This window comes from Poecilia reticulata, chromosome 21, assembly GCF_904066995.2.
Source record: "Poecilia reticulata chromosome 21, P_reticulata-male-v2, whole genome shotgun sequence".
Taxonomy (NCBI): Eukaryota; Metazoa; Chordata; class Actinopteri; order Cyprinodontiformes; family Poeciliidae; genus Poecilia; species Poecilia reticulata.
The window spans coordinates 23,466,934-23,487,176 of NC_088850.1; the positions used below are offsets into that span (position 1 = coordinate 23,466,934).

Here is a 20,243-nt window from a genome sequence, read left to right on the forward strand (position 1 = left end):
TTTATGCCTGTTTTAGAACTAAACCACAAATATAATCTGAATGACACTTAAAGAAGCTGAACACATGCATGACACATGCATTTACTGTTACTATAGTTAGTATTTTAAATCTATAGAGATGCACCAATGTGAAAACTTGGGCAGATATCAATATACAATAGTAACAATATTGCTGTGATATGATATTTACAGACATTATTTCTTTCCTATTTCAACACAATAAAAACCCATTAATGACGTGTTTCTGCTTCTGTCCTTCACCACTTCACTATCACTGCACTCTAAAAAGAAAAAAGTTGATCCAACTTAATTGAATTACTTCTGTAGGTAACAAGTAATTCAATTAAGTTGGATCAACATATATTTTTTAGTTTGTTTAACTTGATAAATGTAGGTCAGTCTAACTCAATTTATTTACTTTAATTCATATACAAATTTTTAATCCCTCTAACTTAAATTTATAGAAAGTCAACTCAAAAATGTAAGTTGTTCTAACTTAAAAAATGAAACTACCCCAAAGTCGTTTTGTACATATTTTGTACTTATAATAATACTTAAATATAAATCACTTTTAAAGTATGTTTTAGCTTTTACAATAGGAGTATAATTCCTTTACACTACTCAAAAATTCAACTTGGTTATAATAACATTGCACAAATAGAAAATTTGTAATTTTATTGTGAAATCACAAACTTACAGATTTTTCACAACATATGCACTGAACATACTACACAGATCTTTTGCTTTTCTGCTTAATTGGGTTAGCTTTTTAGTAAACTCAACATGGGGTATCCTAAGTCCAGTTCTGGAGAGCTACCATCCTCCAACTTTCAGATGAATCCAATCTCCAAATCAAATCAACTGCTAATTACTATGTCTCTGCTCAGCTGAGTGTCTGCTGGTGTGTGAATTCAGTAAGGTGGTATTGAAATAGTCCATCTGAAAGTTGCACATTGATGGCTCTCCAGAACAAACCTTGGACATCCCTGTGTGAACTTGTAGAATCCAGAAGTATTCCTCTGAAAAATAAGGTTTTATAGATTTACCACAAGTCCTCCTAAAATAAAGGAAATCAACATTCTCAATCCCTAAACTGTTTTTACATAAAATGTAACAACATGTGTGACTGTCTTTAACATCTTCAATAACAAACTGAAAAGGAGCAATAACATCTACATCCTTTCAAACAAGGGCGTGGGGTCATGGCTGCAGCATTTAAACCATGTCCGATACTTATTTAACTGACATCAGAACAGAATAGTAAACATTAAGCACTGCTTAATCTAAATTGAAAAAAAAAGAAGAAAAAACGCTGTGAAAGTGTCTGTGAACAATACTACAGCAGCCTACTAATGCTGTGGCTTTAATATGCACAATGTCCCAAAAGAAATTCAAAAAGTCCAGTCCCTTGAGGATAAGCTTCCAATACATGGCCCCTCATGTTCAAACAAAGACAGAAAATAATCTTTCCTTTTGCACAACATGTAATTGTCTTCACTGTGAGGTCTGAAGTCTTCCAAACAAATTCTGAACTTAAGGAGACATCTTATGTTGGTCAAGTTGCATGAAGATTTTTTGAAACACTTCAAATGTGAAGCGCAGAGGCTTTGGATAAGCCAGGTTAAGGGCATATATCAAACCCAGAAGCAGGGCACATGCTGAGGCAACTGAAGTCAGGTCATGCAACACCTCCACTCCCCCAGTGACAATGTCTTCTGGGGATTCTTTCAATCCCTCTCCCTCCTTCCGAATCACAAACACTGCCAGGGTGAGCTGTTTGAGTTTCATCTGGGCATCATCTCCACTGCTGCCCTGTAGTGAGATAAACAATATGTTAAACTTGAAGACTGTAACTAATCTCTCAATTGAAAAAGAAAAGCCTTATAAATACAAGTATAAGTGTAAAGGTGTACAGCTTGTGAATTGAAGAGAATCGTTTATGGCATCTGAAATATCCTTGATAAATTTTCAAAGTTCACAGTTGCATTACAAATTGAATAACTCAAAGGGTGATTTTTAATGTTTTTTTTAAAGATAATGCAAGCATGTAACTTTATATGTGTTTTGTCATATTGCAGGCTTTATCTTAAACAAATTCGTAGATTATACATCAAAGCAGAATAGTAATCCAAGCCAATGGTAATCTTAGGTTGAAAATCAACACAAAATGCACATTTCTGTTGCTTATCAGATATTTTGGAGCTGGTATGAAAATAGCATGACCAAAACAGTCTTATTAACTTGTTTTTATTATGTTGGGGAACAGTAAAGTGATAGTGAAGTTAGATAATGGTCTCTGCTGAATAGCAAAGGACACCACTGCTGGATTTAAGCAGGACGTAGCCATGTTAAATTTACAATTCAACACCAAATCTGCCTGCTGTATTAAAACAGATGTTTACATATAGAAAAGCCAGGCCAGAAATAATTTAAAAATGTAAAAGCAACTGACATTGAATTTTTCAATTTTTCTGAATGGATTAAGATGCAACTTCAAACCTTTAAAAGAAACTTACACAGTATTCCTTAATAAGGTCTTCTGGATCCTCTCCAACAAAGGTGATGAGCCCTTTCAGAACACATTCCCTTCGACTCCCAGTGTCCTCCACCTGCAGAAAAATGATTGTTATCAATATTCCATATCTCTGACAAGATTTCGGATGAAACAGTAATATAAAAAAATGTTTCTGGCAAGTTGGACTGAAAGGTGTATTTTATGAAATTCATGAATGAACCGCACGCAATACAGACTGACTGACTAAATCCACCAAAAATACATAAGACAGTTAAAATTGCTTTTCTTTGAGTGATATCAGCTTTGCACAAAGTGTATCAAGTATTAATAATTAAAACAAAAAGTCTGAAAGTAACTAGAGACTTTAACTTCTTTGTTTTAAATTAAAAATGGTAAATGTCCCTCAGTGTTCCTATCGATGATATCCATACCTCATCATAGGTTCTCATGATTACAGCTATTTTTGCACGTGTTGCTCCTCCCTTGGCTTTGATGACTTTAATCAGCTGGCTTGAGACTGTCCAACTAGGCAAAGCAAGTCTGCTCAAGGGGAAGAGCCATGAGTCTCAGGAACTCCGCATTAATCTGAAAAACAAAATAAAACTTATTTAGTATGTTACAAAATGACTTAAAAGTAAATACTGACCAATCATTCCAAAATCTAAGTAAAAATCCTCAATCTGCATTACTTGCACTGCAAATGGGGCATTTGAATGTGGTTAAGTCATTGGTAACTGTTTGGTGGACTGGATGATGTCTTGATAAATGGTTCAGTAAAGCATTCCAGGTCTTGAATCTACACGCGCAACTTAAATATGTGCATGGACATGAATAGCCCCGTCCATAATGCCTGTGATTTAGTTTGTAGTGCTTGAGCAATTCAGATCTTCTGGAAAACACGCTCTCGCAGTCTTTGCATCTCCACATGAAGTGCAACACTAGAAGGATAAGACAGGAACTGAGTTACATGTATGTTGCCAAATCTGAAGGCAAGGAAGATGAAACAAATATGGATGCAGAGTCAATTTTGAGTACTCTCCGAGATGACTGAGCTTCTGACCCCATGTTGAGGGAGAGCTCATCAACCCTTTGGAGGAAATTAATTTCATCTCGTTCTTTGACCAACTATTATTTCTTTTACTTTAAACTCCCTAAATGACGTTATTTATCGAACCTATTTTTGAATTAGTTTAGAGTATGTGTTTTTCATATTATCAATACAATACAGCATATTAACTAATAACTTTTTTTTTGTTAAATTAGAAGCTTAGTGAAGCAAATATGGCTTACCTTCTATGGTCTGATGATGCTTGGTTCCAGGCCTGGAGAGTAGGAAAGAGAAGTTAACTCAAAGTTCCTATAAACATGAATTGCTTATTTTATTTTTTGCTTTTCCCTTTTTAAGAGAAATGACATCTTATGGATTATTAGCGAAGTTAGGATATTATGCGTTTTATATCATGTCGTCAGTAAGCAGCCTGACATTTGGAACAAATGTCTTCCCTGACTGCAGCTCACGGTGACGAGCAGAGCGCAGTTGCGTCACATTAAATAAGTTTTGCGTATAACACTGACACCTCCGTAACTGTACGTTAAGCTTACCCATTAAAAACAACCTGTCCAGTAGTTCCTGTTATAAAGTCTGGCCACCACTGCAGTGCATTAGCTGCTCCCACACTTTGACCCAGTCTAGCTTCCGACCGGAACACGCCAGCAGTCCTCGGTCCACATTTCATATTGTTCACTACCTACAAGGCTTCTAGCTATTTAAGTTCTTTAGGGTCAAATTAAAAGTATACACCCAAAATAAACGTTCACTAACTAACAGAGCAGTTAAGTTCAAACATGCTCCGCTGAATAGCGCGGCTAATTACAACTAGCAAATGTGTTCAAAGCAAATAACTGATAATACTTCGACGTTAAACACAGTTAACTGTTTCAAATTAAAGGTAGAAAAAGTCATTAATATTTTTACACCGTTTAAATAATATGTTGTCATGGTGTGTAGAATACTTACTGTTTTATTACAATCCGATGAACAGTCAACGGTCAGAAGAAATGGCGGCTGCACACACGGTCGGTAAAGTGGATCTGTCTCGGGCAAAGCTTACGTAATGACGTCAGACGTAAAACTGCATTCAACTTAATTGGTTCACTTCAACTCAAAGTTAAACGTTTGTTTTAGATGAAATGTGTGACTTTTAAGTTAATTGAACTCATGAAAGTAAGTTGACACAACTAAAGCCAAACAATTAAGTCAAGTTAAAGTAAAAAAGACCATAACATTAACTACAGCCCAAATACACTTTTTAGAGTGTGTTACATGACCAAACACAGACCAACCAGGAGCAGCAACAAGATCAAAATAAATGTTTTATTCATGTTGGCTTATTAGACCAATATGCTAAAAGAATAACTAGCATCAGCCAATGTTGATGTCAATTTTGCATCCTGACAAATCTGTGTAAATTACTGCCAGATATATTTCTTTTCCATTCTCAAAGACCAAATCTGTGTGTGTTGTGCTCTAAAAAATACCATCTGCTGAAATTAGATTGGAATTTTGGTACAGAAGGAATTAATAATTTTCTGGACAGATAAATTATCTAAATTCTGTTAAAATCACTTTGTAGACTCAAAATTCAGACTTTATGGCTGTGGAATATGTTTACAAATGGTTCATACGCAAAAATTAAAAATCACATAAACTCCATAAAAAGGGATTTTTGTTATCCCATTCAGCAGTTAGTCCTGCACAAATTCACATCAGGCTACTTTTCAGGACAGCTGCCAAATAAGTGTACCAGGCACTCAATTCTTCTTTATTTCCCATCTCTACAACCTCACAGCTGTAGAGAGATAAAAGGTTGTGGACATGCTAGGTTTGTGTCAAGGATAATTATTTCACTGCAAATTAAAAAAACACCCAAGGAGTGCAGCAGCTAGCAAATGGAATAATACAGAACAATTTTGAAACTACTGACCAATTTTGTCACATTTCCTTAACCAGTCCTATACCAAGCCTTCTGCCCAGCTGCCCAGTGGCTTTGAGGAACACTTTGGGTTTCTTCTTAATCCTAATTATTGTATAAAGATGAGACAGAGTGCTTTAGGGGGGAACACTCTCTACACACAACACTCTGCTGCTAAAACTTTCATCAATAACACAGAAAGCAGATGTTTGCCCTGCTAACAAAACAACACATTTTGTACCTCGTGCCTGGAGCTTATTGGAAGCCTGTATGGCTGTTGTCATCCTGAGTTTGTGCATAAAAACATGTCTGCATTTTAACAGAAAACATCAACATTCATTAAAAGCTCAAATGGATTCATGTGTTTCCATAAAGTACCAACAATCAACAAATTAAAACCTTTTAGAAGCAGCTTGCTGTCATTTGGACAAACACATGTAGAGCAATAAGACTGCAAAGTCTGGAGTTGCAGCAACAGTTAAAAATTCACCACTTTCAGAAGCATTAATTCACTCTTCACATAATTGGATAGGACACCAGCGCGGCTGCTAATATTTTTTATGGGACGTTCATGTCAGGAGAGCACATTGGCTTTGGAGGCAGAGTGATGGTTGAACACAAAGTGACAGTGAATCTTGGAAATGGGACTCCTTTGAACATTATTTGCTATAAATTACTAGAAGGACCTCTAGTCAAGGTCAGCTGTAAAAATGGCAGGCTTCATCCAAAGTCCAGATTCATCTGCCTGTGGCGCCGCCGGTCCTGTCAGAGAACAGCTCAGAAGGCTCTGCGACCCGCTGATATGAAGACCTTTACATGTTGGCCAACAGAAGAAGACGTCTGACCACAAGCAGAGCCGTAGAGGAGTCGGAACCAGAGACAGTTAGATGGTAGGCACTATAAAAACTCAAAGATTGAAGTTGGAGTTTGATTTGCTCTGATTTGGTGTTTTACAAAAGATGTTGCTGAGTTTACTGATCCATATTGTGCTGCCAGTGCAGATCTCACAATGACTGTAGTTTACTGGAGAGATTCAAAGATATTGTGATATCCTCTTTACTGTAGGAGCACTAGGAGTGTAGGGATACATAAAACTCACAAGATGGGACAAAACACAACATTGAGTTCAGGAGAATGAGAATGGAAGAGTTTCTCATATTACCTGAAAGAAAAATTAAGTTTTAATTTCCACTGCAAAAAGGGTTTTATCCTTTATTCTTATAGATTTTGCCACAAACTCAACAAATTGAGTTTTTCTTTTTCTGATTTCTTGAATCTCTTCATCCGAAAGGTATTGGTCTACAGTAGTATGTGGCGACTGTGGCTGTGTGGGTAAAGTAGTCATCTTGCGATCGGAAGGTTGTAGGTTTGATTCCAGCTTCGTCCTGCCAAATGTCGATGCCCCCTTGGGCAAGGCACTTAATCCCAAATTGCCTAACGATCTGTGTGTGTTTGTGAGTGCGATTGGATGAGTGTAACTCTAGTGTAAAGTGCTTTGAGTGGTCAAAAAAGATTGGAAAAGCACTATATAAGTTCAGTCTAGTTACAGTAAAACATTTCCATTGATAGCATTTGCTGTGAATGTGATGTAGCTTGATGTCCAGCCAGTCTTATGTTTGGTAAAAAGTTGTTTCATTACTAAATAAAATTAGTTGATTGTACTTTTCTACTAAGACATAGAGTGTAATAATATTAAGTCGAGAAAATGAAGGATATTATATTTTTGAAGCTCTACTATTTTTCTATAAACTTTATGAAAAGAACAGCACTTACATAAACAAATAGACATGAATATTTACATATAAATACATGGACAAATTCAGATGTGTGACTTATTGAGAGCCTCCTCATGTTCTCCACCCATGATGCAGTGCAGAAAATGACATTTCTTCTATACCCAGAATGCCTTGGTGTGGAGCTACAGCCTGTAATCTGCTGATCTCCTGCATGCTTTCTGACCAAAGTCCTGCCAGCACAAGTAGTAACAGAGTTAACATTCAACTCCTAGAAAACTGTATCCAGGGCTGATTCTGTTCCAAAGTATCAGTTGCTAAAGTGCAACTCAGACACATAGATGTGCAACACTAAATTTGACCATGCTGAGGACACATTAGCATCAGCTAAACATTCATATTGGTATAGCACTTCAGTGTTACAATTTCAAGATAAAATCAATTAGGTAATGAGAGAATGCTATTATAGATATGCTTAAATAATAACATATTTGTTATTTGCTAATTAAACTATGTAAGTTTAGTTTAAAATAATATTTTTTTTACAGCTAAGAAATATGTGCGAGTTAATCAGTTTTAGTAAAGACAGATAAATGTGTTTGCTAAATTGTACCTAAGTGAACTGAACCAGTTTAGTTTCATCAATGTGTAAAAACTAAAATGGTGAATCAACTAATTGGGGTTAAGAGTGAAATGACACCGTCTCACTCAGAGACAGGGTGAGGAGGACTGCCGTCACTCTGAGTAAAACCCAAGAAGAGTCACTGCTCCTCTACTTGGAGAGGAACCGGCTGATGGTTTGAACATCAGAACCATTCCCAGATAAACTCCCACTGGAGGTTTTCAAGGCACATCCAACTGAGGAGAGAGCACAAGCTCAATGCTAACTTCTTCAAAATCAAGATAAAACATTTTATAAACTTCTGTTTGCTGAACTTTTAAAGGCTCAGGATTCTTGTCTAAAGGTCAAGGGGAAGTTCCAACTGACTTATGCTCACAAGTGGAATATTACCGCTATTATGTTTTGATTAACACTGACTTATCATATTGAAACAGTAAATTGGATCACTCACTCGGTGTTGCATCAACAGAAAACCAACAGTGTTTGGTTTGTGCTGCAGAGATACATTTTGTTCCCATTTCTCCACACAATGAATCAGGTCTGACATATTTTGATGGTATAATACTGTAGAAAACACCACTGACCAGCATCTGACCTCTCACCCCTCTCCTTTTGCGTTCCACGCTGAGCGGCTGATTGTATGAACGTGAACTCTGTATTTGCAGTTCATTGAATTGAAACCGAGTCTGACCTGTCAGTGATGTGTGAAACTGCAAAGCTCCCACCCGGCTCCCTGTAGCATCACTGAAAAATGGAATCCTTTGCTGTCTCCTCCAGCCCAGTCACATTTGCCCTGACAACCCGTCGTCACGCGCTGACGTGCGTGTTCCTCCGCACGGAGGCCGGTGACATGTGATAGCACCGAGCTTTTTCAGCTCCTTCCCTGAGAGATCATTGGTACCAGGCGGGCCGTCAATCAGGCCGCCCCGCTGCCCGGGTTTTGGATGGACTGCGCCTCCTTTGTAGTGAATAAACACCACCCACTCTCCATCTTTTTGCTGTCTCCACACTCTGCTGACTGATTGCTGCTGTGGAAGAGCAGCAATCAACAATAGCGTCTGTGTGCCACAGATAGGCAAGCTCACAGATTTTCCATAATCGTCCTCTGGTTCGGCCTCTCGGTGTGCTGTGTCAGGCTTCCACACTCATTCATGCTAATGACCTGGGCGGATGTCATTTGGAGTTGCAGACGGATGTTTTTTCTGTTGCTTTACTTACGGTTCGTTCTCAGGAGTTTTGTTTGCAGGTTAAACTCAAAGTTTGAGCTTCAGGGATATGGGTGGAGCTCCATGCAAGGACAAAAATAATTAGAACGTGATAGCAAATGAACTCAGTAATCAATACCGCTCTAATCTACTTAGCAACTGACAAAGCCTGCGGTCTGATTCAGAGGGATGTGTGTTAATTATGTGTTTCTTCTTCCACTTACAAAAAGCAGGAATCTTTTAATCATCTCTGGTGGTTGGCAGCTGGAGCAGGGAAAGAATCTGGCTCCAAACGTCAAACACAAAGATTATGAGCGATGATGATAGTCATCGTAATCAATGACTTTAATAATCCGTTAATATAAATGACCTGGAAACAGAAAGTATCAAGTCCTCAGAATCAGTGTTGCTGTCGAAAACAATTAACTTTGGTTTTTCTCTTAAAACAGGAAACTTTGTTTGCTAAAACTGCTATTAAAAGAGATGAAAGGAAAAGAAGAATGTGTTTTCAGTCAAACTCGGTGACCACCATGGTGAATCTAAATGCTCTGAACCCATCCTTCTACTGAGTACAACATCATTATATTTCATATACTGAAGTGATAACTGCTGAATTAAGGCCTTGAGCGTTGGTTGTTCAAACATCATTTGTCCTTTACAGTCCATCACATCGGCTCCATAAACTTTGGGATTTATGTCCAGTCCGTTCCTGTCATGTTTTCATAATTTAATGCGGAGGACTATCAGCTGTTGGGTCCATTTATACCATATTTATTTACCAAGAGGTAAAACGGTGTTTATGCTCCAACATAAAGCAGAGCTTCTCCCATCTGAACAGCACTCTGATTGGCCGGTTTTCACAGTTTATCATATTGAGTTGACTGTCGGTTTGGTGTCTTAAATTTATGCTTCAAGAAAGAAAAGTAAAATTTTTTCTTCAAGCTTCTGCTCAAGGAGAAAAGCCTAGAAAGCCATCAGTGTTTGTGAACACCTGAAAAAAGGATGACTGTTAGAGACAACAGCATCCCTGGGCCGTCTCCAAGCAGCCATGTTCTTTGCCAGGACCTTTGGAAGCTTTTTAAAGGGACTGCAAGTGTTCATTAGAGATAAGGGAGTTTGCCTGCCCACGTAATTGCCCAGCTCCAGCGGGAGACTGGATGTACCACTAAACTGCTTCCTGTATGACAGCATTCTGTCAGATTCCGGCAGCGACACCTCTTCCCTGATATTTATACCCAGTTAGGCTCATCAAAACAAAGAAGCCAGTAATTTGGAGTTTACCCATTTTCCCTTGACTAGAAGACAAATAAATGGAGTCAGGATGTTCTTCCTAATCTGAGCCTCAAGGTGTCTGAGGAAGCTTTTAGAAACATGGCTGATCTCTGAGGGGAATCAGTCCCCTACAAAAAGCCGTAAAACATTTCCTTCAATCGACATTCTGTCCTTGTTAAAGATCCAATTTATTAAACATTTACCTGAAAATATAATAAACATTAACACTCTAAATAAGAAGATTATTAGTTCTACTTGTAAGAAAAGAAGAGGAGCAATAAAAATATAAAAATAATAGAGGAAGTTAAAGAAAAATTGGCAGAACACTGAATACAACCAGTGGGTTTTTCAATCAGCCACATGCTGTAATGTATGCATGATCCCAACTAGGTTACCAACTGTTGTAATTGTTTTGGGAAATGGACTATGTGTTGTGTAAATTGTAGTAGTGACAAATGCACCAAAGTGATTGTAAAAAAAAAAAAACTGCAGAACTGTTTCACATTTTATTTTAGATTAGTAGACTTAAACACTGCTGTTCAGGATAAATCATTTCTGAAGCTATTCAGATGTAGCAGGCTGGGTCATTTCTCAAGTGTTTGTTGCTTTTATCCTTTTTCAGAACCTCTTAGTGTTGCTTCAGTACTGAATAATTGAATAACTGTATAAAATTTTGCTTTGCTATGTTTTTTTTTTTTTTTTTTTGTCTATGTGGCAGTTTGCCCTGTAGCCTTTGAACGCACCACACAAGTGCCTGAATCTAATTGGTTGTGGCGTTGGCTGCCTGTATATAAAAGGCCCTCCCTGACATCGCGGTGTTTTCCTTCCGGTTCAGACCTCGGCGTTTGTTGGTGCTGCACGCTAGATAAGGCAGGCTTCATCTCTCTCAATCAAGCTTATTACTTGTGATTTATTTCCATTTTTTGTACAACAGCTGCAAATTAATGCGCGCTCAAACAATGCGCTTAATGACGCTCTGATCCATCGCCTTGTGGCAAGAATCTTCCCCCACTTAACGTTTGTTAGCTTAGCTTTAGCTCAGCTTTTGTTGTATATCCAGGCCGCCTGTACAAGCTCCACGTTTCCTCCTTCCTGTTGGAGGCACTACATAAAGAGCTCAGTGGTAAGTGAAGTGCTAGTTTTTGCATGCTTTTAGATTTCATTTCTAACATGTTTGATAGCCGCTGCTGTTTGTCCTTGGCCGGCTGGTTGTCCCCGACTTGGCGGTCCGCCTGTCATCTGGATCATCTGTCAGCTGCCTACCTGTCGTCCTGTTTGCTGACTGGCTCCTATCACTCGTCCAGTGTGGCTGATTGGTGACCAGCTCGGACTAATCCTTCTAGTGCCGCTCTGAGTGGCGTCTGCTACAGCGGATCGGTTTCTCCCAGGACGGAATCTTGATTTGGAATATTGCTGCTTGATTGGTCGTGGACTGAACTGCATAATTGTATTGTCTGTGATTTGAATGTCTTTCCTTTATTTTAACAGGAACGGTCAGCTCGTGGTGGTGTTGGTGGTGGTACTACTCCTGGTTTGGTGCACGATTTTCTTTTGTTTGCTGTTTTCTTTTAGGACACTACCCTGAATTTCACTCCCATCTGAGTTGAGCTATAACTGACTTTTAATGTGCGAGTGGTTTTAGACTAGTATTTTTGATTAAACCAAAACTGTGTAATAAATAAAAACTGAATTGTGAGATTGCCTCATCTGTAGCGGGTCTGTCTTAAAGGTAACTGTTTAGTGGAGTCATTGCAACCAATTTCATCTTTATTAAAATGGTGCTTTGAAATTTTAAGTTACCAATTCTTGCCACACTGCTCCTGCCACATCTACATCAGTAAAGTCATTGTGGAGATCCTGCCTGTTCCTCTCCTTCCCAGCTGCTGCTTAGCAACATGTGCAGCTGCTCTGATCGCTGTCGGAGCACAACTGTGGAGTGGACATCTAGAGTTTAAGTGTTTTAAACCAGAGCCTGAGACGTGGCTGCATACAGTTGGACTGAAGGAGAGACGCATAAATGTAACGGCACCACATGAGAAAATCCTGAAGATGTTGAACTTCTGTCCTTGAAACATTAAGGATCTCTGAGAACCTTTCCATTGTGAGGCACATCAGCAGAAATAAACACTTAAATCATGTCTCCTGAATGTTCCCCACTGTTCTATGTTCTCCATTAAATATTGACTCAGTGGAGATCCCAAAGCTTTAGAAATGACTTTATAATCTTTTTGAGACTGATTCTTGGTTTTCTCTAGATCTGAGCATGATGCATTGATTTGAAGAGGGGTGTGTTACACAAAACATACTTTTTTGAGCTCTATATCGTATGTTGAACACATGTGTCATATTGTTGCTCAGTCCATCTATCCAGGCACTGGTCAAGCTTTATTGAATAAAAAAAACACCCAAACCTTCAGTTTTGAACTTTCTACTTTTTTTAGGTTTTAGAATACAGAAACTAATTTTAGTAGTTCCCAAATAAAGAATTTTTGACTTGATCAAAGTGTACAGAAATGTACCAAGCCATGACTTTTATGTCCTGTTATGCCCTGAGCAATCATTTACTCACTCAGAGCCAAGTCTTTTTGTATTTACTCAGGTAGCTTTTGATTCGCACTTTGGTATTTTCCTTACAATTAGACTGTTTGATGCCAGACGCCCAGTGGAGTTTGGGGAACATATGAAGACAGTGTTTCAGCAGGCATGGATCTGTAATATCAGTGTTTGATTTTATTCTGAATACTAATTGTATTAACATGAAATGGAGTGTATCGGGTGGATCAACTAAAACTTTCATCAGTATAGAAAGCAGATGTTTGTCCCATTTTGTACCTCATGCCTGGAGCTGATTGGAGACCATCAGACTGTCAACCTGAGTTTCAATCAAATTTTATTTGTATAGCACATTTCAGCAGCAAGGCATTTCAACGTGCTTTACATAATTAAAGAAAAATAACGTGACATTGAATAAACAGAAAGAGATTAAAAAAGAAAAAATACTTTTGTTACTGAATTTAAGTGCCTGTCGTGCATTTTGTTTGTGCATAAAAACATGACTGTATTTTAACAGAACATTAACAGTAATAAAAAAGCAGAATGTATTTTAATCAATGGAGACAGTGATGTAACCATTATGTAAGGTTATATCTGACTGGTGTTAAAATGTTGTGTGACTAAAATTAAAACACAAAGATCAGCACCAGATTTTCTGACTTTGCCACACAAGACGTTTTCTTGTTACAAATATAATAAAAAAAAGCTTTTAAATTATATCCACTGTGACTTTATGAATCAGCGTTTATCCAACATTTATCAAGTAAACCCTGCGAAGAGGAATCAGAAGATTTGATCTGCGCTTTCAGCTGATCTGTCTGGTGAAGCCCACGCCTCAGAGGTCTCCTCTGACGTCCGGCTCACATCAAACACTGCTGATGGAGAACAGCTCCATCCTTTCATGTCTGATCTGACCACGAGTTTCTACGTCACATTCTGAGAGCAAAACCAGGAGAAAATGAGACATAAACAACTGGAGCTTTCAGCATTTTCCTGCTCCCTGCACAGTCCCAGATGAGGTGATGTGACGGTGCGTTTAATAAAGCATGAAGAAGTCATTAATAGGTAATGGCTGGCAGTGTTGACAAATAATGCGAGGAGCAGCTGGAGGCTCAGAGTAAATCACATCAGCACAGGCAAGTGAACATCCAGTGAACGTGAAGCGGGGTCTGCTCCAGCAGCTGAGGCCCAGCCGGCCCGCTGCCTGGAGAGAAAAACTCTGAATCCTCATGAGGCCCGGCAGGAAGACGGCTCTGTTTCACTTCCTGCTGGGACGACAATAACTGGAAATCCAACGCCAAGATGCTCTGTTTCTGAATAAACATTGAGCATCTTGGCTCAAATGTGTTCCAATGTTCCACCCACTTTTACTCACCAGATCATACAGTCCTGGATGCAGGAAAGTACATCCAGTCTAATTGGGTTTAGGTACTAAATTAAGAACGTAACCTATAAAAAACAAGAAGAAGAATTAGACCACTGATTATTGATTTAAGCAAAAAAAAAATTCACTGGTCAGACTGTGCGGACATGCAGGTGAGATCCTCTCCATCCCTCACCCCTCAGACATCATTTAGCATCATAAAACGATAAAGATTATGACAGTAAGAGGAAACACTTTATAAGTAGAGCTTATTCTGCCAAGAGAAAGCTTTTTATCTGTAGAAAATGGCTGACCTAAAGCTTGACCATAATTGGTCAATGAAAGCAGGACATGTACAGGAGGATCAGCTCAACAATGGGAGGCATGAAGCAGCAGAAACAATAATTCATAACACTGTGGTTTTTAGAATGACAGGTTTTTACTGACCACACTGTCTGGCCATAAGGACTTACTGACTCGACTCTCCTTTAGCTTTCATTATAACAGCTTTGTTTCAATGAGCTTCTGCAATGTCACCAGATTTATTTCCACCCAGCGCTGCTTTCATTTTTCACCAACATCAGTGTTTTTTATCCAGTCTCAACCCCTGACTTCTCTTTACAATGTTTCTTCCTGAGTTCTGCTGTTGATTTTCTTGGATTTTATTTCACGAAATGTTTTAGTGACCTGAAGTCGACCGTTCTCCATTTTTCTTCCAGTTTTCATTACCTGCCACCCTCCATAGGCATACATACATCAGTCTGCATGAGGACACTGATGTCGTCATGACAGTTTTAAAATAAGGACATTATGAAATTGGTTTGTTTTGTTCATACAGTTCAGATTTAAATAATTTGCATCATTTGCATTGTTTTCTGGAAGATTAAACCAAAGAACAATGCAGTAAACTGCTTTTGTGGGTTAAAATCATCCACAAGCAAATTTCTCTGAAGATGAACAATGACAAAAGAAATATGAGGATATGTTCTGCATAAACAGAATTCCATCAAGATGGATATTGATGTCAGAACAATATCCATCTAAACAAAAGAATAGAACATTTGGAAAGTATTCACAGCTTCACTTCACACAGGTGAGAGGATCAGTGAGGAAATGACCCAAACATCAGTGACATCATCACTAGCAGCACTACAGATAATTTTGTTCAGAGTGAGATTATCATCTCCAAGACAAACAAATTCATAGTGAACAACAGCACCAGAACAGGGTTTTGCAAAAATGTAAGCTTTCATAAATGGAGAGACACTGTGCTAAAAATAAAACTTCTGACATCCGTAGCTGTTTGTGGGAATTTCACCGGGTGAAGAGCGAGTTGCAAATTATTTTATTAGTCTAACTGTAAATAGTTGAAATAGTTGGAATATATTCTTGCCTGCTTTCTGCAGATGACATGTGAAGTAGAATGGCTGCTGAAGGTTGAAGAAACCAGTTGAAGGTGCAGTAAAGGTTCCATTTAATTTATCCAGAACGAGGATTATTTTACGTTTGTGGTCTGAGCATATTATCATACAGCGATAAAATGAAAGAAAGCTCATTCAGTCGTTTGACTGAACTGAAGAAGAGAAAAGATTGTAGAATATTGTTGTGAGCAGGAACCTCCCTGTAAATCCAAAGAAAAGCTGCATGAAAGAGTTAGAAGAAATACAAATGAGTTCTGGTCGTTTTTCATCAGCACATCAACCCATCGGCAACATGGTTTTAGTTACAGCAGAGAATTAAAACATTTCATAAAGCCTTCCTCATAAGTCAGGGCTGGTTTTCATCCATTCGTCCTGTGCCTCATGTAGCAGCCCTGTCACATATTCACAGATTGATTTATAATTTCTCCTCTTGCCTGGGGTGAATCCTGCAGAAACTGCTGACAGGACGGATGATGGACAGCCCCTCGGTTGTCCATCATCCGTCCTGCATACGCTGCTTATTAGAAAAAAAACATTAGAAGAGCTCAGGTTTGTCAAAGTTGGAGCAGTTTTCCTGCTACAGAGCAGCAGCATTAATAAATGTTATGTGGCTGAATGATACGTAGTATTGATGTGACATTCTTCAACGATCTCAGAGCACCAAACGGCATCAGGAAGACCAAGAAACACAGCAGACAGGCCAGGAACAAGGCTACTGTTAAACACGTGAGTGGCAGCATCATGCTGTGGTAATGCTTTCCCTCAGGATCGATGGAAAAGGTTTTTAAAGGAGCTTTTAAAATGGAATAAGAAAACGTGAACAGGAATGTTTCATCTGCTGGTTTGGAATCAACCAGGTTAACTAGAGCCTGATTTCATCACATGTTGATGCTACAAATGGCTGCAATAAACAAGGTGCAGAGGTTCCCAACTAGCACTGACCACACAACTCAAAAACAGTTGAGAGAGTCCTCCCCTCTGAGCTGGAGGTTTGAATGTTCCAGGTTTGATTCCTCTGAACTTATTCAGGAAATGAGTTCCCATCTCCCCTTTAGTGTTTCAACTCCTTTCATGGAAAAGCAAAAAACCACCTCAACAAGTGTGAAATCCTTTTTTGTGAAAATGAAGACGTTATTTTGAATTCAACAGTTAACATCGACATGTTCCACTTACAAATGTGATTAAAAATCGTTGAAGGAAACTCAGCTGCTGCTGGATGAATGGAGGTAAATCCAGATCAGTTCCTGAAACAGTGTGGAGGCGCCTGCCATTAGAACAGTGGCCTAGTCAAAACCCAGGCCACTGGGTACATGGGTGCATGTGTTTTGCAAATAAGAAAGGACAAAAGATTTGTAACCGTTATTGCAGAAAAAATTGACAAGTGTAATGTACAGTATTTGTCCAGCTTTGTGAATGCACTGAGGGTTGTGGTGACCGCCGTTTAACTGACTGCATAAACTGCTTCCTGACACTGAAGCGATGTGACGATCTGCCACATGAAGTTCCTTAACCAGAGAGGAACCGAGGAACTCGGGCTGCACTGTGACTGCAGCCTGAGCGAAGCGGCCTGCTCAGCTTGTTGCTGAATCAGCCTCTCAGCTGGAGAGGCTGATTCAGCAATGCCACCGGCTCACATGATCCTCCTCCAGCTGCTGCACACGCAGCACAAACCTCGGCCTCCTCCCCTGGGTGTCAGCATGGCCCCTCAGGCTGCGGTCACTGGGCTCAGAGTGTACTCAGGTCTCAGTCTAACCAAGCAGACATTTATGAAGAAAACATCTTAAAGGGGCAATATTATGCTAAATCAACTATTCTGAGCTTCACATCATGTTATAATGTCATTCCCTCAACCAAAACATACCTGGAGTTTACTTTGATTCTTTCATGTATGTTTGAGAAATCCTTTAATCTCCACGGCAACCATTCAGCTGCACAAAACGCTTGGTGAGATCTTTGAGACGCAGCTCCTCCCCAGAGCTGCAGTTTCCAAGATTCTGCCTCCCAGAGAAACGCTCAACCATAACCCCCCCACTCAGCTCCTTCAGACTAGCCAGCAGCAGTTAGCAAAAATCTGGTGGAACTGTGCATCTGCTACTTCTCAGTAAAAAACATTGTTAAAGGGTTAATAGAGGAGCCACGTTGTGATGGCGTTCTGAAGGCGGAGTTTCACAAAGAGCAGGAGTTTTTAAAAGGACAGAAGAACATGAAGAACAGGACAGAAAGATTTTATTTTAAGTCACATTTGACTTAAAGTTAAAAGTTAACTATATCAACTGAAGTTAACATAGTTACTGGATTGCACTATAAAAACAGCACTATGGTCCTTTAATATCCCAGTGATGGGTTGAAAAAAGCACAACGACTTTAATTCTAAAATCTTCCATTAAAATCTTCCAAAAGAAAGACCAAGTTTTACAAATGTTCAATTTGAATCTCAAAAATACAAAAACACAGAAAGATTTCCAGGTTTATCTCTCATCATTTTGGATGAATTCAGCCGAATCTGCCTCACAGTATTTCTTCAGTTTTTTCAGAAACTATGGCAACGTTTCACATTGTCTGTAACTGGAATCCTTCCTGTTGAATCAACTCAGTGGAGGTATGAACTGGTCCTGTAGCTGGTTTATCAGCTCTTCACCACTGTGCTCTACAGCTGATCTGAGGCTTCAGAGGCTCTAAAGTAAAGTGAATAAAATATCTGCTTTCAGCTCATTTGTCCAAATGTATTTGTTCTACAAGTTTTATAGCTTAGTCAGATATAACCTCCAGTTCAATTTTCTTTGGAAATCCTCTTAAAACTCCTCAAAGGAAACAAAGTGCTGTTCAAGGCAACTATAATCCAGACAGCAATAATACATATGATGGTAAACAGGAAGAGAGAACAGAAACTGGCAGGAATTAAATAAAACAGCTTTAAGATAAAAAACAAACCAACATCTAAAATATAATGGAAACAACAACCATGAAATTGACATGAAATTACTCTAAATAAAGGTTTTAACAGCAGATACTGAAAACTCCTGTCAGAAAAAGCTCAGCCTCCTCTGAGCTCCGGCAACAACTGGTCAACTTTTAAACTCCTCCATTCTGAGCTCTGCAATGACTCTTTGTTACCCACTGACTAGTCACAATGACATGTGACTAGTCTGAACTGATTGTCCAATAGGATGGAGGACGGGGAATAAAGTGGGGAATATAAGATAGTTTGAATTGTAAGTTTCCCAAAATATTACAGCGTACTCCTACCTTCTTCTGGCAAATATTCTTTTAATTTCAACTCTTCCTTAGCTACATATCCTATCCAGTACATACTTCCCATTTTTGTATCAGGCTTAATTCAGTTTAAGAGTCCACACTTTTCTAATGATTGTCTAAAATTATAGTTGAACCAAGCTGTCCAGGTACAGTTCCTCCGTCTGACGGTAAAAAGAAACAATGTAGGAATTTAACAGTAAATTATGACAAAGTTGCATAAATAAACTCCTGATCTGAGGCTTGAGGCTCCAGCGTTGCTCCTGGCTGGCCTGATGTCATTACGCTCTAATGTGAAGCTGCAGAACTCAACAAAAAGAAAACTGCTGAGAAAGGTTCAGTTTGGACTTTAAAAGTGGGACATGTTGTTAAAGATCAAGAAGATGAGATTATTCATCAAGCAAGAGTAAAATAAAGCCAAATATGACATTGAGGAAGATGTCCGTGAAGAATAATTGAATTGAATAATTGAATTCTGTACCAAGAAAAACGCATAATTGGAAAACATCAGCTCTTCTCTTCTTTTGATCTTTAATATTAACTTCTTGAGGATTTTTTAAAATTGTTTCCCATCAGCATGTTTTTCCTATATGTTATACAAAATCTGGAATTTAGACGGATTTCTCTTCTGCTGTATTCTCCTCCTGTTTTAATGCTCTTCATACTTTGAGGGGTTATTGTTGCTGTTCTTGCCATCAGTACATTTATTCAATGTTTTCTAATGTCTTTTAGTGTTTTGCTTTAGCCTCATTCTTTCAGGAGAATGTTTTCCACAAATTAGGATAAATAGAAATGGCTCTCCTGAAATGTCAGTCTTTGGTTTTTATCATCAGTATGTTTGTGTTTAGAGGAGGGCTGCACATTATGTCACAGATTTACAGAAGGTAATTATGATGACCATGACTGAATTATGAATATATCTCATTTGACTGTTTACATCCGTCGCTGTGGTGATTTTTGACAACTTACTCACATGTGATTTTAATTGAATTTCTTATGAAATGGAAACACGGCAATTGCTAAATTATGTTTTTTTTATTTGTCTTTTTTTTGCACAGATTTTTTTTGTAAAAATTTACATACATTTGTAATGGAAACCGTTTGTGAGAGATTTAGCTTAAACTTTATTTTGTGCTTCTGGTCACCACTTGTATTGGTTTTATAAACACTGGTCTAAAAGCTGGAATCCTTGTAATCACTTGGATATTTTCCCATATATAGCAGAAAGCTGAAGTAATCTTAGAGAATGAAACATGGAAAGCATCCATCCGTCTTTCTGTCATGTAGTACCACTAGACAAGAGGTAAAAACAAAAAAGGTTATAAACTCTACAGA

The 20,243-nt window shown here is 38.5% G+C and overlaps 2 protein-coding genes across 5 annotated transcripts in view; both read right to left on the reverse strand.

Annotated features, from left to right (window-relative positions):
* LOC103458003 (heparan sulfate glucosamine 3-O-sulfotransferase 5) overlaps positions 1-20,243 on the reverse strand; it is a 78,504-nt gene that overhangs the window by 34,668 nt on the left and 23,593 nt on the right. The window lies entirely within an intron of this gene.
* Positions 1,038-4,860, reverse strand: LOC145549800 (uncharacterized). 3 transcript variants are annotated; one of them, XM_081602659.1, is made up of 5 exons: positions 4,533-4,860; positions 3,806-3,837; positions 2,947-3,100; positions 2,517-2,609; positions 1,038-1,812 (listed from the first exon to the last, which is right to left on the reverse strand). In XM_081602659.1, exons 3-5 carry the CDS (start codon positions 2,962-2,964, stop codon positions 1,534-1,536), a joined length of 390 nt encoding a protein of 129 aa, XP_081458785.1. In that variant the 5' UTR covers positions 2,965-3,100; positions 3,806-3,837; positions 4,533-4,860; the 3' UTR covers positions 1,038-1,533. The 3 variants fall into 3 exon arrangements, 2 of the variants coding, with proteins under 2 accessions (XP_081458785.1, XP_081458787.1); XM_081602661.1 differs by lacking the exon at positions 4,533-4,860 and having other exon boundaries at positions 3,806-4,428; XR_014085654.1 differs by lacking the exons at positions 1,038-1,812; positions 2,517-2,609; positions 2,947-3,100; positions 4,533-4,860 and adding an exon at positions 3,107-3,453 and having other exon boundaries at positions 3,806-4,428.